General features: G+C 36.8%; 1 protein-coding gene across 1 annotated transcript; it reads right to left on the reverse strand.

Moving 5' to 3' along the window:
- Positions 1 to 1,121: 1,121 nt before the first annotated feature.
- On the reverse strand, positions 1,122 to 8,489 carry LOC149208957 (TMV resistance protein N-like). The gene is made up of 5 exons (XM_089396227.1): positions 7,723 to 8,489; positions 6,357 to 7,440; positions 5,901 to 6,245; positions 2,039 to 3,037; positions 1,122 to 1,954 (listed from the first exon to the last, which is right to left on the reverse strand). Exons 1-5 carry the CDS (start codon positions 8,247 to 8,249, stop codon positions 1,409 to 1,411), a joined length of 3,501 nt encoding a protein of 1,166 aa, XP_089252353.1. The 5' UTR covers positions 8,250 to 8,489; the 3' UTR covers positions 1,122 to 1,408.
- Positions 8,490 to 15,819: the final 7,330 nt, after the last annotated feature.

The following is a 15,819-nucleotide window of genomic DNA, read 5'->3' on the forward strand; positions in this document are numbered from 1 at the left end:
AAAGCTAAACCATTGAACATAAATCTTAAAACTTCTCAAAATAGATTTAAGTGTGTAGTTTTATAAAATGCATTTTCTTATAATACTCTTGAGATTTTTTCCATACGATAAAGTTAAAAAAACCTAAAATTCTTAAAATAGAAAACATTCAAAAATAAAATTAAAAATCATTACAACTAAAGAATATGAGCTCAGCCTAATATGTCATTTAATAAAATTTAATTATAATTCTTCTCAACTACACCAAAAAAAACACCCATCTAAGAGGCTATTGACTTAGAGTGTGACAAACACTTTTTTAAAGATCTACAATCAATGTAAATTCAACAAAAATTCTAAAGCTACGTAAATTTCAATGGGTATAAATTCATAGCCTTACAAAACCTCACTCGTAAATTATTAATGCTATTGACTTTCGTCATGACAAAGACTTCAAACTATTAAGGCTAATGCAAAGTAGGATGGTTTTTTTATTTGGAAAAGTGGACACAATTAAGCTTTAATCTTTAAAAGAAAGAAAAAAGGTTTAATTCCTATAAACTTATGTCATGGTATTGTTGTAACTTATAGATGTTGATATGGATGAATACTACTTAATACTAGTTGAATAAGTAAATGATAGGATAAAGTAAATTTAAAAGTAACATATACTTGGCATCACAACACTAATAAATAAAAATCACAGTTTCCTTTGTGAATATTAAAAAATAAAATTAATTAACATATTATTTATTTTATGTTTTATAGCTTATAAATTTTAACTTATCATTAAAGTGTTTTAATAATAAATTTTAATTATATATATATGAAAATAGGTTTATTAAATTTATTAATATAAATTTATATTTATTCACCATTATATTGACTTTAAAAATTATTCACTAAAATTAATTTATTAACAACTATATCGTAATAAAATGAATTTTACCATTTTTTAAAAATATATTTAAACAAATTACTATACTACATCTCAATGTACGAAAGGATATTAACCACAAAATGTTTATAAAATATAATGCTTCCTTCTTTTCAAGCCTTTAGTAAACCGTTTAAGTTAATAGAAAATTTAATATTTTGTTCATTATAAAGATTTGTTTAGTGAATTTAATCATGCATATTGCTCCCAGCGGCCCACACAATTAACTCTATAATTGACACAGTCTCTGTCATTGAATTTAAAATGCCACATTGCTTCACACGTTAATATATTGTTTCCAGATAGAATAGAGTAAACTGTTAACGAGGGATGGAATTTGACGGGCCCTTCTCACGTTGGTTGGTCAACATTATTTTATTTATTAAAATGGTCGAAACAGTTATAGAGTCGCAGAAATTGCGGATTTGAAATTCCTATCCAAACATGAGAATCCGAAAACCAATTTGCCATATTCATTGGTTGGTATCAAGATCACGCCAAAGAACATTGTCGAGCCTTCACGCTTTCTTGCAGTTTAAAGTTTGGCTCAGATTGCTCTGGTGCCGGTGCGTCTATCTTTGAAACAAATATTTCGTTCAAGAATTCAGTGATATTGTCTTCACTTCCTTTATTCACCATCGCTATAAATGCCTTTTTCAATTCATAACAAGTAGATTTGTCAAGCGTAACCTGAAATCTCTCCAAATTTCCGATATCCCCCTTCCATTCTGTGGCGAACACACTGGCAATTATCCACTCTCCTGCTTTGATGCATACAATGCCTTCAAGGTCCAGTATACCTGGAAACCCCCCAAACCTGACCCAACTATTTTCGCTGAAAGACTCGATCACAAGGCATATTATCGTCACTACACTCGTGGTGTTCAAAGAACCCCATAACTTGATTTTATCGCCGCCTATCACATACGTTGTCCCATCAGGATCGTCCGATGCACTGAAATTAATCCACTCCTGATCTCCGAGCTCTGCTACTGCTGCTGCTTTCCCACCTAAAATCATCTCCTGCGACGGAAATCTCTGCAATATTCTCACAAAGTAAATTTAATAATAAGTAATATTGCAGCTATGTAATACATGAATATATTGATAATTATAATTTACCTGCAAGCCATGAAAGCAGTTCCATATGGCCCCGTTGTCAGCTACAAGTCTGAACTCTTTTAATCCTTTCAGCAGTTCAACACCTCCAGTGTTATGCAGCTTCCAACATTGATCGGCTGTAAACCGCTCCAAGGCAATGAGAGGTGCAAGACTAGGAAGGTCTTCCAGCTCGCAACACCCGCTTATCGCCAACTCTTTCAGCTTTACCAGATCGCACATCCCTGAAATCCTCTTCAATCTGCTACAGCCCGACAGACAAAGGCATTCCAGCGTAGAGACGAGGCTCAAATCAAATTCAACTAAATGTTTGTTCTCCTTCAGGTTGAGCGTTTTAAGACGGGGGCAGAATTCTCCACTGATTGTTATCATCCTTACATTTGTGTTTTGTAGAGTTATATTTTCAAGGCTAATCATACACATAGGCTTCCTTATGGAAGATTTCCATTCAGAGTGCAAACTATTGTACAGACAGACAGTTTCTGGGCCTTCGAACTTTCTTTTTTTTGAAGTTGTAAAAGTCAGTTCGGTTAGTGGACAGTCCTCCACCTCCAAGGTTTGAAGATTAGTGAGCTCTCCAATTCCTTCTGGAAGATGCTCAACTTCAGACGTACGTATACTTAAATTTTTTAAGAGACTCAATTCCTTCACAGATGGTAAACTTTTCAAAGAATCGCTTCCTATAATCAGAGATTCCAAGCTGCTCAATTTTACAATTTGATTTAGTACTTCCTCGTCGACAGTTGTTCCGAGCAGATGCAGCGTCTTCAGATGCGATATGTGTCCAAAAGATAGGTTGCATGGCTCGAGCCAGAGACTTTCGCAGTTACTTAGATTTAGATATTGAAGCTGTGTTAAACAACTAAATGAGCTCGGTAACGTCTCCAACTGGTTGCAACCATGGAAGTCTATATGCTGGAGATTTGTCAAACATCCAAATTGCATTGGCAGGACTGTCAACGGATTCCGCTGGATGATCAGCTGCGTCAGTTCCAAAGGATCCTGAGATTCGAAGTCGCCGATGTCATTTTATTTACTGAATAGTAATTGTGAGTTCAAAAAACTACATTGTAATTGTGAGTTTAAAAAACTACATAAAAATAAGATAGAAAATAAAGTGAACGTTTATTTTGCGAACGAATAAATTAAAAATAAAATGCCGTGTATCATATATGAAATAAGTGTAATAAATTACCTCTTATGCCTATGCAAGGTTTCATTTTGTAAGTGATTCATTTGGTAAGTGATATCAAATGGTTTAAATTTTTTTCAATTTTTAAATTTAGGTTTTTTTCACTCTAGAATATTAAAACAAAATTTTAAAATATTAAAATAAATGGTTAAAATTTTACATAAAAAAAAATTTGTTTGTCTATATTCTTAAATAACTAATACATCTACAAATGCTTATAAGTTTTTACTTTGAATTATTTGACAACTTGATATTTAAAGGCTTTCGATGACTCTTACACAAGTTGCCCATAAAATCAAGCTAGCTATTAAAAGTAGATAAAAATGTTTAAAAGATAAATATTTAATATCATAAAATCAAACTAGCTATTAAAGGTTTGTAAAAATATTTGACAGAGAAACATTATATAATATTAAAGGAACACATAACCCTATGGTGGGCGCAGAAGAGAAGAGGGGTAGCGGGGACCCGAAGATGAAGGCCATGACCCAATATCTGACCCAAATGACAGAAGGCTTAATCCATCTGTTATATGGTGAGAATGGAGAACTGTGTACAGGAGAGGAAAGGAAAAAGAATGGCACGAACGGGTCGTGGACGAGGATGTGGAGGTAGAGGCCGCCCTAGGCAAGGCAATCTGGAAGATAGGCAAACAGATGACCAGGGTAATCGTCGCCGAGGGAGAAGGACCACCCAGTCAGTGGTTCAGGAAGCAGCACAAGCCTATCAAGAAGGAACGAATGAGGATATCAGAAGGATAATTCAAAATTTAGAGTCTGAGGTTCTGGAAGAACAGTCAGCGTCGGAGACAGAGGAATGGGCAGAGATGATCAGAGACCCAGGAAATACGAGAGGCAGGCTGACCCTGTACAGGCAGTCCCTGCACATATACTGGGTTCTCAAAGGCCTTCTAGCGAAAGCTATGGAACAGGTTGCAAAAGAAATGGTAGAAATAGCCAATGGGGTGCCAAATTTACAAAAGGAGATGAAAAACTTTCAGACCATTATGATCAGGCAAAATGACAAACTAGAGGAGATGGCTCGGGCCCGGTCTACGTGCATCCACACCACTCAGGAGGGACGAATGGACATCCCAATGGATATCGACCAGAACAATGGAACCAATAAGAAATAAGGCCATGAGGACCTGTTGCAGTGTTCTAAATTTTCCTTTTTACTGTTTGTATGCAAGTCAGTAGATTAATAGACAGTTTCTGGTGTTTAGTGCACATAGCCGCTATGGAGAGACTTGTAAAATTTTGCTTTTGGAACGCTTATAGTAAAATAAGGTGGCCAACAGACCTGGTTTCCCTACGGGGCAGGTTGAGGCCACCAAAACAGTGTATCTGGTCTTCTTGTTTAATATAAATAGAAAAAAATGGCAACATTTTTACCTACAAAAAAAAAAACATTAAAGGAACACATAATTAATTATGAAAAGACATGTTGACTCAATACATATGTTTTTCTTATCAATACATTATATTATTTTTAAATATGTTGTTAGTAAATGAATAGTTAATTTTTAGGCATTTTATATTTTTATGAAAAAAAATAGAAAAATATTTATAAGTATGGGGAGACTTAAGGTTATTAATAAATTAGATATTTCAAAAATATTTTTATATTGATATAGTAAGCCATAGAAATTCACAAGTGTGTTTGTTGGAATTTTTTGTAATTGTTACAATAGTATTGAAGTGTTAGTAGTAAGACTTAAAATAGATTTTATAAAGATTTCCTATTATAACTTAGGAATATTTTATTTAAATAGTAATATAATAATTTTAAATGTTTTTCTTATATTAACCGGATTATATATGTTAATATTATATATAAAAGTAAATCTATATAAAATAATTTCACATTTAAAATACAAAAAAATATGATAATATTTAATGAAATATAATTTTTTATTTTTATTTTTTTTAAAATAAATTTTATTTCTCACTAATTTTATTTATAACCCTGTAAAATTAGTAAAAATAAAAATTTTAATTTTAAAAATTTCAAAACTTATTTTTTATTTTCAAAATATTCAATTTAATAATTATTTTCTAAAAACTTTAAAATTTTATAAAATCTTTTTAAAATTAACAATTTTACTATAAAATAATTACACTATAAACTACAGCACTAGCACTCTAACATGCTATAGACAAGTATAATAAGATAAAGATATAACGTTTAATTCAAATAAGATAAATAACTAAATTTATAAAATAATAAGATAAAGATATAACGTTTAATTCAGATAAGATAAATAACTAAATTTATGAAATAATAAACAGTTATATTTAAAAAATCAAAAGTAAATAAACACATAAAAAATATATAATATATAATGTGTTTTTGTTTTTTTAAATCAATAAAAAAATGTATATGCCTGTGATATTTGATGTTTCCAATCAAGTTGAGAGAATTTTTTGGCGAAAATCACATTAGGTTCTGTTTCATTTATTTAATATGCAAGCGAGATCTGTTTATTCAACTTGTCTTGACAATGAGCCATATTAGTTGATTCGAAACGGGTCAACAAAAGAATCCTAATTTAATTTTGGCCAAAAAAAAAAAATTCTCCCAACTTGATAGGGATCACAAAAGCCTAAATCCAAATTCCAATCAACTTGAATAAAAACTTTATATTATATTAGGCATAGAAATTATCTTTACCTCAGAGTTAGCTTGCCACAAATGTTCGAGATCTCCATCGATAACTTCTAAATGTCGTAAGCTCTCCATAGGAATCCATGAAGGAATGCATTTGTGAGGGCAGTTCTCCCACTTGAGCCACAGCAGGTCGCTGGATGACCTCAAAACTTCAGGCTGAAGATGATCGTTTCCTACGAAGAAATGGACTTTTGAGAGTTCTGAAGAACGGCCGCTCTGGTTCATTGCGGAAGAATGCTTATTTCTTGAATTTTCGTACAATTGTTGTTTTCCATGGGAGTACGGAAGGTGAAGAAAGCTCCGAAAGGTACAGCCGTTTCTAAGAACACGCTCAAACCCTTGCCTTTCCTGCACTCAGAAAACATTCTAAAAATTGTGCTGCAGGTAATTGAAATGGATTTGAAGTCAATATAGCAGTAGCATGTCTGAAAAACTTAAATTTATTGGCGAGAATTATACCAGTTTGTTTATATCCGCGGACTTCCAAAGACGTGGAAATTTTCGACCAGCAGCTGCTGTGTCGCTTGCTACGCCCCTACCTAAATATTTGAAGAGATCGTGCATACTTAGCTCTCCTCCATGGTGTACTTCAATTAAGCTCTTGTATTTAAGCGTTTGAAGACCAATGTCGCCACTCCATCCCGACGCATTCCATATCCTTATGGCCGTATTTTTCGGGTGGCAGGTGAAGAAGCAGGAAACGTCCTGGAACATCTCCTTCTCGTCCTGCTCCAGTGCATCATAACTCGTTTGAAATTTGTTTTTGATGTCTCTATTCGGCCTTTTGAATGAGTTATGCAGTTCTATCTCCCATTCCTTTTCAGATTTCCCATTAAGTAGGGCTCCGAACTCTTTAAGCAACAGAGGTAAGCCATCACACTGTCTCATGAAGCCATCCACTACATTTTCAGATCCGATAACTGGGCTGGGCTGGTTGAAGGCGTGCCTACAAAAGAGCTCCCTCGCATGCTTTTCGTCCATCGATTTCATTTCATAGAGCATAGCCTGGGGGCGGCTAGTAAACACGCTCCTGTCACGGGACGTGATAATTATCAAACTGTTGGTTTGAAGGACTTTTTGGACCAAGAGGGCATCTACTTGCTCCTTATGATCAATGCCATCTAAAATAATGAGAAAGCGAGAAGTGGTCTCAACTTTTGCGAAACGATCCTCGAGAATCCACTTTCCTTCAATCACGCTGTCAATCTCTAAATCAAGATTCAGTAACTTTTTCAAAATAATCCTTTGAAGAGTCGCCAAATTATTCACTGCAGATGTTTTGCACACATCATGGAGAAAACACGAGGCATCAAATGCAGAACGTTTGACGTTGAACAGTTCTGTAGCAAGGGTTGTTTTACCAGACCCGCACATGCCCACTATTCCTACAAGTTTAGGATTATTCTCCCTCTCCCTTCTTCTGTCGAAGTCACCCACAGCTTCCTCAAGCCCCACTGGGTGTTCGGCAACTTCTAATGATGATCTCCTCTTCACCTCTTTTAATACGGTGTCGACTATGTCCTTCCAGAGCTGCCCCTCGTCCCTGAACATATTTATATGAAAGCCATGTGATAATGCGGAATCTAATCAATCCAAGATTTTTACTTTCTCATCTGGAATTTATACGGAGATCTACTTTCTCTGTATTTGTTTACTTAGTAGAATCAGTCTGTTATGTGTCTAAAAGGAATCAATCTGTTATGTGTCTAGAAAGGCTTTTTATGCTTGTAAAAATTAAGAACTAGATACGATGGTTGAATATTAAAATAAACGACAAACAGCAAAACTACAGAACCAAATAAAGACAGCTATTGGAAATCCTTACTCGTTATGATCATTCAATTCCCATCCTTTGATATTGGAAGCTTTATGGAGGGCTTCCTTCCATTTCGTAATCTCTGCATTGCTGTATCTGCCATCCGATTCGTGTTTCCGAAATGCATCAGCGTATACTCCCCAGCAGTGACGAGCGAAGTAAGGCGGAATATGATGAAAAACGGAAACAAGCTTAGCATCGGTTTCTAACATTAAAGCGAGTTCGGCCAAACACCAGGGAGAAAAGGCATAGTTCTCGGACAAAATAGCGATTTGAACAGAAGAAGAGAGAATGGCGTGCTGTATTTTGTCTGGAATGTGATCGCCCAACTCAAATTCGTCGGAATCGAGAAACACGCGCAGTCCCATTTGTCGGAGAGAATGGTAAAGAATGCTCGCCATCGACTTCTTCACATCAGCCCCTCGGTGATTGATGAATACGTCATATAACGATTGAGAGTTTGTGGTCGATGGATTTGTGAAAGGAAATCCTGCAGTCTCGTTGGCAGATGAAGTGGGGATCTGCAAATCTGCCATGGCCGCTATGAAGAGGAAGCTCAATGAACCAGGAATGGAAGAACCGGACAACGATTGGATTCTGAATCTGCAGTTGGGTAAGGTATGGAAGATAAAGGCGGTGTATGCAGCGGTAGACGACCTTGTCTGTGAGGGTTTGGTTCTGGACACAGATGAAATTATTAAAAGCTGTAGTTAGGTGAACTATGGTAATAAAGGTATTTAATTCGCGCGTAGACAACGACATCTGTGTCTAGCGTTTGGCATTGGTTGGCTTAGTGCATCGCCATACACTGCTACAGTGCTATGGCCATGGCACGACGCCCCATTCCGTCGTTTTGGGCAATCCACGGTCCACCACACGTTGTGGCCGTAAAGCATGTAGTGTGTATTGCCTCCCAACTGGGGTTAAAATTTGACGCACGTTTTCTGCGTTAAATTTGACGTCCGTTCAGACGTTTTCTGCGTTTTTAGAGGTTAAATACGATTTATTTCAAAATATACACGTCATACTGAACTTAAAAATGTCATTTCGACGAGCATACACTTCATACTTAATTTGGCAATAATTTTTAAAAATGTCATTTTGACGGGCATATAAAAGAATTATATATATATATCCCTATTGGTCGCCATCTCTACACATATTGCTAGGCAGTTTGAGGGCCACGCCCATCACCACGAGAAGGTTTTCATGGCACAGATGATTATAGATGTAGAAACAAAGCTACTTGCCCAGATCAGAACATTGGGAGAAGGAGAAATGAAGGAAAAGTTATTAGAAACTTTTCTAACCACAATGCACAAAAATCAGGGGCGCAGTAGCAAGACTGCCTCTAAAACTCAACCAAAGGCATTATTCATCGATGCCTCATTTGAAAGAAATACAAGATCTTTCCAAAGAAACCAACATAACTCTAAGACCAGAGCCCTCACATTAGGAGAAGTCAACCAAGAGATTCATCATCTCAAAAAGAGATTGTCTCTCTAAAAGCACAGGTCTCTGAGTTAGAAAAAAGGAAGAAAACTAAGAATGCATATGATGAATACTACACTAACCCAAATATTGAAATATTTGAAGGAAAAAAAGATGATACTATAGGATTCACCGACATGAGAGTAATGGCTATCCAGTATCAGCAACATCATGTTATGCTAGATATCTATATAAATGGTGAAATGTTTTCCCTAAGAACACTTATTGACTCTGGGGTAGATGTCAATATTCTGAATTCAAAAATAGTACCTGCAAAGTACTAGGTAAAATCCTTTAGACAAGTGATTGGGTTAGGAAACAAAGATCTACTGTATGAAGTCCCTCAGGCTTCTATTTGCTTTAAAAAGCATTGCATCAAATTAAAATCTGATGTCGCAGACATTCCATTGACTTTATTTTGGGGAATGTATTTTTAGCAGCTGTGGAGCCACATGGATCAGCCAGATTGAAAAATGGCAAGGTTGGTTATTTTATATCTGTACCAAGCTCAGATGGAAAATTACAAACAATCAAGTTACCCTTTGTCTCTACTCCCAGAGTGTCTACTATGGTACAAGCAATGCAGCAGATCGAAAAGGCAAAAAATAAAATTGAAGAGCTCAAGGAGCTAAAGACCACCATAAAGATAGGAGACTATCTTCAGACTCCTATAATTAAACAAAGGATCTCAACTCTGAGATCATAGATAGAAAAAGAATGATGTGCTGAAGAACCAAATGCGTTTTGGCATAGAAAACAACACTGTGTAGAATTGCCCTACAAAGATAAGTATGAAGGGAAACCCTGCAAGAGCAGAGCAATCCCTATGAACAAAGAATATAGAGATCTCTGTCAAAAAGAGATAGAAAGCCTCCTGGAAAGAAGATTGATTAGAGAATCCAATAGTCCTTGGAACTGCTATGGTTTTTATGTTAATAAACATTCAGAACATTTAAGAGGTATCCCAAGACTAGTCATAAACTATAAACCTCTGAATACTATCCTCTCAGATGATACTTACCCCATTCCTCACAAAGGAAATCTTTTAGCAAGAATAGCAGGGGCTAAAGTATTTTCTAAATTTGATATGAAATCAGGATTTTGGCAGGTGGAAATTAATGAAGATGATAAGTTTAAGACTGCTTTCAGTGTCCTAGCAGGACACTATGAATGGAACGTCATGCCTTTTGGACTAAAGCATGCCCCCTCCAAATTCCAGAAGGTTATGGATAATATTTTCAAGCCATATTTTGATTGGTTACTAGTATACATTGATGATATACTTATATTTTCTAAAAATGTCCATGATCACTTTAAACATATCTAGAAATTTGTACAACTTGTCAAAACCAATGGATTGGTTCTTAGCAAGAAAAAGATTGAATTATTTCAGACAAGTATCAAGTTTCTTGGCCATACAATTAAAAATGGGCAGATCACTCTGCAAAAACATGCTCTGGAATTTGCTGATAAATTTCCAGATATTATCACTGACAAAACTCAATTACAGAGATTCTTGGGATGTTTAAACTATGTAAGCAACTTTTACAAAGATTGCGCCAAAGATAGATTATTACTCAACAGAAGACTGCAAAAACATCCAGAACCTTGGTCTTAGGCCCACACTGAAGCTGTCAAAAGAATTAAAATGAAGGTAAAAACTCTTCCTATTCTTCATATCACTGATGAAGATTCTTTCAAAATTGTTGAAATAGATGCCAACAATGAAGGGTGGGGAGGAATTTTGAAGCAAAAGAAAGAAGGAAAAGAACAAATAGTTCAGTTTGTCTCACGGACTTGGAGCCCACCTGAGAAAAACTATTCTACTATAGAAAAAGAGGTCAAAGTAGCATGGAACTGCATTGATAAATTTGATATCCACCTAATACACAAAAAGTTTCTCTTAAGAACATATGCCTCTACACTAAAGAAAGCAAGAGAAGCTAAGTTCGCAAGGTGGCAGGCTCTATTTGCAAATTTTGACTTTGAAATAGAACACATCAAAGGTGAAAATAATTGTCTGCTTGACTTCCTAAGCAGAGAATATTTAAATCAGAAAGACACTACCATGGTGATAGTAACAGAATGGGACCCTTCCCAACATACAGAGACTCTGAGAAGTATTTCTGAAACACAGAACTGGAAAGAATAATGTTCCAAATGGAAACCAACATGGCAGTTAAGAAACACAAAAGTGCTCGATGCAAATTTGCAACCTCATTCAGATATTCAGCACTTAGTACCTGAAAGGAAAGTCTACCCCAAAGATAGCAAATGGCTACACGACATGGTGTATCAGAGGAGTATGATGGCCACACATTTGGCTGAAGAATCCCTAAGCCAAAATTTTAGAGATATCATTATGATCTGGACATAAGGAAGCAACCAGAGGAGAATCTTCCACAAATATCCTGCCATAAATCGGACCAGATGACTGAGATGGTACGACATCCCAGAAATGTGGCCACAGGGTAATCCAAGCATTATCTTCCCAAATACCATTTACAACTTTTTAGACTACAAAAAGTTATGGTGGGACATCATGAATGTAGATGGAAAAAACGAAACTCGCTACACAAGAGTAAAATTTGGGGCCACAGGGACCACATAAAGACAACGACAAGGTGAATGGCTTCAACAATGGTAGAAGATTTCAGCCTCAACAAGACTGCTATGGATCCTCTTTTCTTCCAGTGTGACTTTCAATATGAATGTGACACTTGTGGATTTTTAACTGAATGCTGGCATTCTCCATGTAAAACTATTGGAGATGTCAATAATTATCAAGATAGTCAAATTCTTGGTTATTTTATGAAAAGACACCATGAATGGTTAGTCATGACTAAGATTAAGCACCATATCGTCTTAAGAAAGCCTATGATTGTACAAAGAATTTATACAAAGGCTTGGGATTCTTGTAGATATTCTCAGATAAGATTTCTAGGGGCCTCACCCTTGGAGGACTAATGGTTCTAGTGGGCTTGTCCTTAAAGCTTCCACAGTGTAATAATGATGTCTAGTCACAAGATTGAATGTGACCAATTTTCTCGTGGGCTTTTCTATTTAAAAGCATCCACTATGTAAAACTTATTTATAGTACAATGTTTTTCATGGGATTTGTTCAAATCTTCCACAGTGTAACTTAGTACCCAGATTCTTCAGTCATAAGAATCGGAGCACTTCTCTGACTTTTGGTGAGCTTTGAGCCACATCTCTTCGACTGATGAAAGATAGTACTGAATCTGTTTGCCTGACTGTCAGATGTTTGTCCCCTCATTTTCCTATATAAGGAAGGAGTAAGGCTCATTCTGGGCATTTGGGGTGTGAGTGTGATTTTGGTTATGTTTTTTAGTTTTTGAGTCCGAGGAGGAAGTTGTTGCTTCCATCTCTTTAGGGTTAGATCTGAGAAGCCTGCACATCAGAGTGAGAGCTCTGGTGAGAACCTAAAGTGGCTAGATTCTTATGTTTTTGAAGTCTGTATGTTTTCGTAAGAATTCAAGTTCTAAGACAGAGTCTGTGAAATGCTAGGAAGCCTTCAAATAGCTTCTTGCTTGACAAGTTGCAATATTTGATAAATGCCTAAACAGTGTATCTCTGGAAAGGAGTTTCATAATTTCTCTCTGTATTTGTAAAGAAACTTCTGCATAAATATATGAGTATCCATTTTCTAAGCATGATACATTCCTCTTGAGTACATTTTTTCATTTCTGCATTTGTTAAAACTGTCTATTGAGGTAGTATCTGTGAGACAAGAGGTTTTCTTGAGGTTCACTGGAGGTTCGCTGAGGTCTGAGGAACACCAGTCCGTTAAAGGCAGGAAGCGGTGTGTCAGACGCTAGAGTGTGAAAGTCCAAAGGTTCGTGTAAAGGTTCATGTATTGATCACAGAGAAGAAACTTAACGACTCAATGAGGGCAAGCTTCACGTCTGCAGCAAATACAAGTTCGTGTATTGATCACAGAGAAGAAACTCAACGACTCAACGAGGGCAAGCTTCACGCCTATATCAAATTGGTATCAGAGCCAGTAACGTCTGGTTCATTATGGTTAGTACTCAAAATCTATAAGTCTCTAAAATGGATAATTCTAGAAGATGAGTCTCTTTCGGATAGCTTGAAGCTGAAGAACAAGCTAAAGAAAACCCATTAAGAGATATGTTTTCTTCATCATCTAAAAGGGTTATAAATTCTGCAGAACTTGAATATTTTGAAAGTCAGCCTGCACCTAAGTGGTGTCTGCCTAGTATCTCCTCGTCAGAAGTATATGCTGACTGATCTATGTTCCATCTTAAAGTTGTAACTAGAATATCTATCAAATAAAGTATTAGTCAAATACAAGAGAACTTAGATTCTGTACAAACAATTTCTCTTCTTAACACTAAGAAACCTCAGGCTGAAGCCAAAAGACTAGGAACCAAATATTTGCATCTGGGGTGCATAAGGATAGGGATCAATCCCTTATTCCATAAGGGACTGAATACTTTTGTTCTTGTCACAGTCAGAGATCTGACACATAACAAGTATTCAGATTCATTGATAGGAGGAATGGTTGCTCCATTATCAAATGGACCAGTGTACTTTGATTGCTATTGTTATCGGGAAATCTAGTGTCTATGTAGAGCTTCTAGTCCCACTAAGACGGGTAGCTATCTTAGAAACAAACAGATTAAAGTTAGTCTCATTTTCCTTTATGAGAAGTATATAGGAGAGGATCAAAGAATACCAACCTCGATCTTTCGCTCGGTTCTTTGCTTGTTCCTTCTCCTCACCAACAGGTCTTTGCCGCTTCTCCCTTGACCACTCCACTTCGAAGAGTACCTGTAAAGTCAAAGCAGCATAATACCTTCAAAGTGCAGAGATCTACAATCATAAGCAATATAGGACCAGATATATATTGACCATACAAATGCATATACTATCAGATGTACAAGAATATGGAGGAAAACTTGAATAGCTTTATTGATGTAAAGAGTAGAAGAGAGGATTACAACCCATTGATCTGACCCAGTGTCATCCTCCCAGCATGAAATCCCTTCTTCACCTCATAAAAAGCTTAGATCACCCAACACTATGATATTCCACCAGGAAACCAACAACACTTCCTTACAAGATACAAAATTCCAGCCTCTGGATCTCTAGGATGAGGGATCCATATATAGATGTTTGTAAGGAGGTGAGTCAGCTTCTGGGATTTTTGATTAGTGTCTTCTCTCTGATAGTTCTTGATTCCACTTGGAGATTGGTGATCTCTTACTCATCCCTGGGCGAATTCAGAGATGCAAGTGTCACAGGAGAAGTTTCTGGAAGATTCCATGATCATTCACCTCGCAAACTGTCTCTGCCATTTGTCCATTCTCGCCCATCGCACCCTACGGAAGGGCTTTCCAGTATGTATCGCACCTTTTACACTGGGTAGGTGGGATGCATCGCACCCTTAGCACTGAGCAACCTGTATGGTCCATTTTTTACCAGTTCTAAGTAGTTTTCTGTGGAGAACTTCTGGGAGATGATGTAATCAACTGACCTTGTTCCTTTAGGGTATGAAACAACACTTTTAGGGACTTAGAAGCCCTTGGTTTATGGACATATATGATTGGGGTTGCAGTGCCCAAAAATGTCTATAACAGTTGCCCCCTAAAGCATGAGGTCGTTAATCTTTTGATTTCGGGTGAAATGCTTTATCATGATAATACGAGGTTTTTCGAACTGGAAGGTGACCTGTAATAAGATACAATACAATACATTATTTTAATAACATTTTCATGATCTAGCTGAGGCGGGCATTCCCATGCTCAACTTTATAAATTCATTTTCATGTACATAGGACAGACAACCATCTGTGCGGCAGACTGATGATTCTGATAGAGCCATCATCCTTGGGTTTGGATGATCATTTGTGCGGCAATGATGTACATTTGATGTCTTTATTATCCTGAATATATCACAGCCCGGATGGATGAAATTAGATCCGGGGTCTTCAAACTCGTCCAATCTTCACCCAAAGTACAAGTCGATCCATGTGAAAAATGTTCTGGAGTCGAACATGGAAAGACATTGCCTGATTACTAGCCAATGATGTAAGCTGTTAACAGGCGCGAGAGGAATCACCGATAATGATGATGACCCTCAAGGTATGACAGTACAATTCGTGTGGTGTGAAAATGGGACTTGGCGTCGAACACTACACAAAATCTCTCGGTCGAAGGCCATTGATGTAAACCTGTTGCCGAAAGTGAGAAACTTGCCATTGAGGCATGCAAGCTTCAAAGTACTGAAAGGGTTGTTCCTAGCTCGGCTTCTTGGATAATGAGCTAATTTCGACAAGAAGTGACATGTCGTAGGAGGGCCTTAATGAATCCCACATCTACGACACGGAACAGAGCAAATGATTTTTGGAGGTGAAAACGATCTGATGATACAGAGTTCAGGGTGGTGGTCATGAAAGCATGAAGCATGAAGGTATCGTAGCGGATGAGACACAAGATGGATTGGTGAATTCTATGATCGACTTCTCTTGAACATATCGGTGACACTGAAATGGATTGGTAGCGTTAACCCCAAAGACGGATGGTACGGTGGACCAATAGTAATATGACCGGTGAACGGAATAACCCAACC

The sequence above is a fragment of the Pinus tabuliformis genome, chromosome 1_2 (assembly GCF_031772625.1).
Source record: "Pinus tabuliformis cultivar Carrire ecotype Pingquan chromosome 1_2, CPIR1, whole genome shotgun sequence".
In the NCBI taxonomy this organism is placed as follows: Eukaryota; Viridiplantae; Streptophyta; class Pinopsida; order Pinales; family Pinaceae; genus Pinus; species Pinus tabuliformis.

Excerpts from the sequence above, each read along its gene's own strand:
- LOC149208957 (XM_089396227.1), bottom strand. The coding sequence starts at position 8,249 with ATGGCAGATTTGCAGATCCCCACTTCATCTGCCAACGAGACTGCAGGA. Across the intron at positions 7,441-7,722 it reads GAATTGAATGATCATAACGA|GGACGAGGGGCAGCTCTGGA; the intron begins GTAAGGATTTCC and ends AAATATGTTCAG. Across the intron at positions 3,038-5,900 it reads TGTGGCAAGCTAACTCTGAG|GATCCTTTGGAACTGACGCA; the intron begins GTAAAGATAATT and ends TTCGAATCTCAG.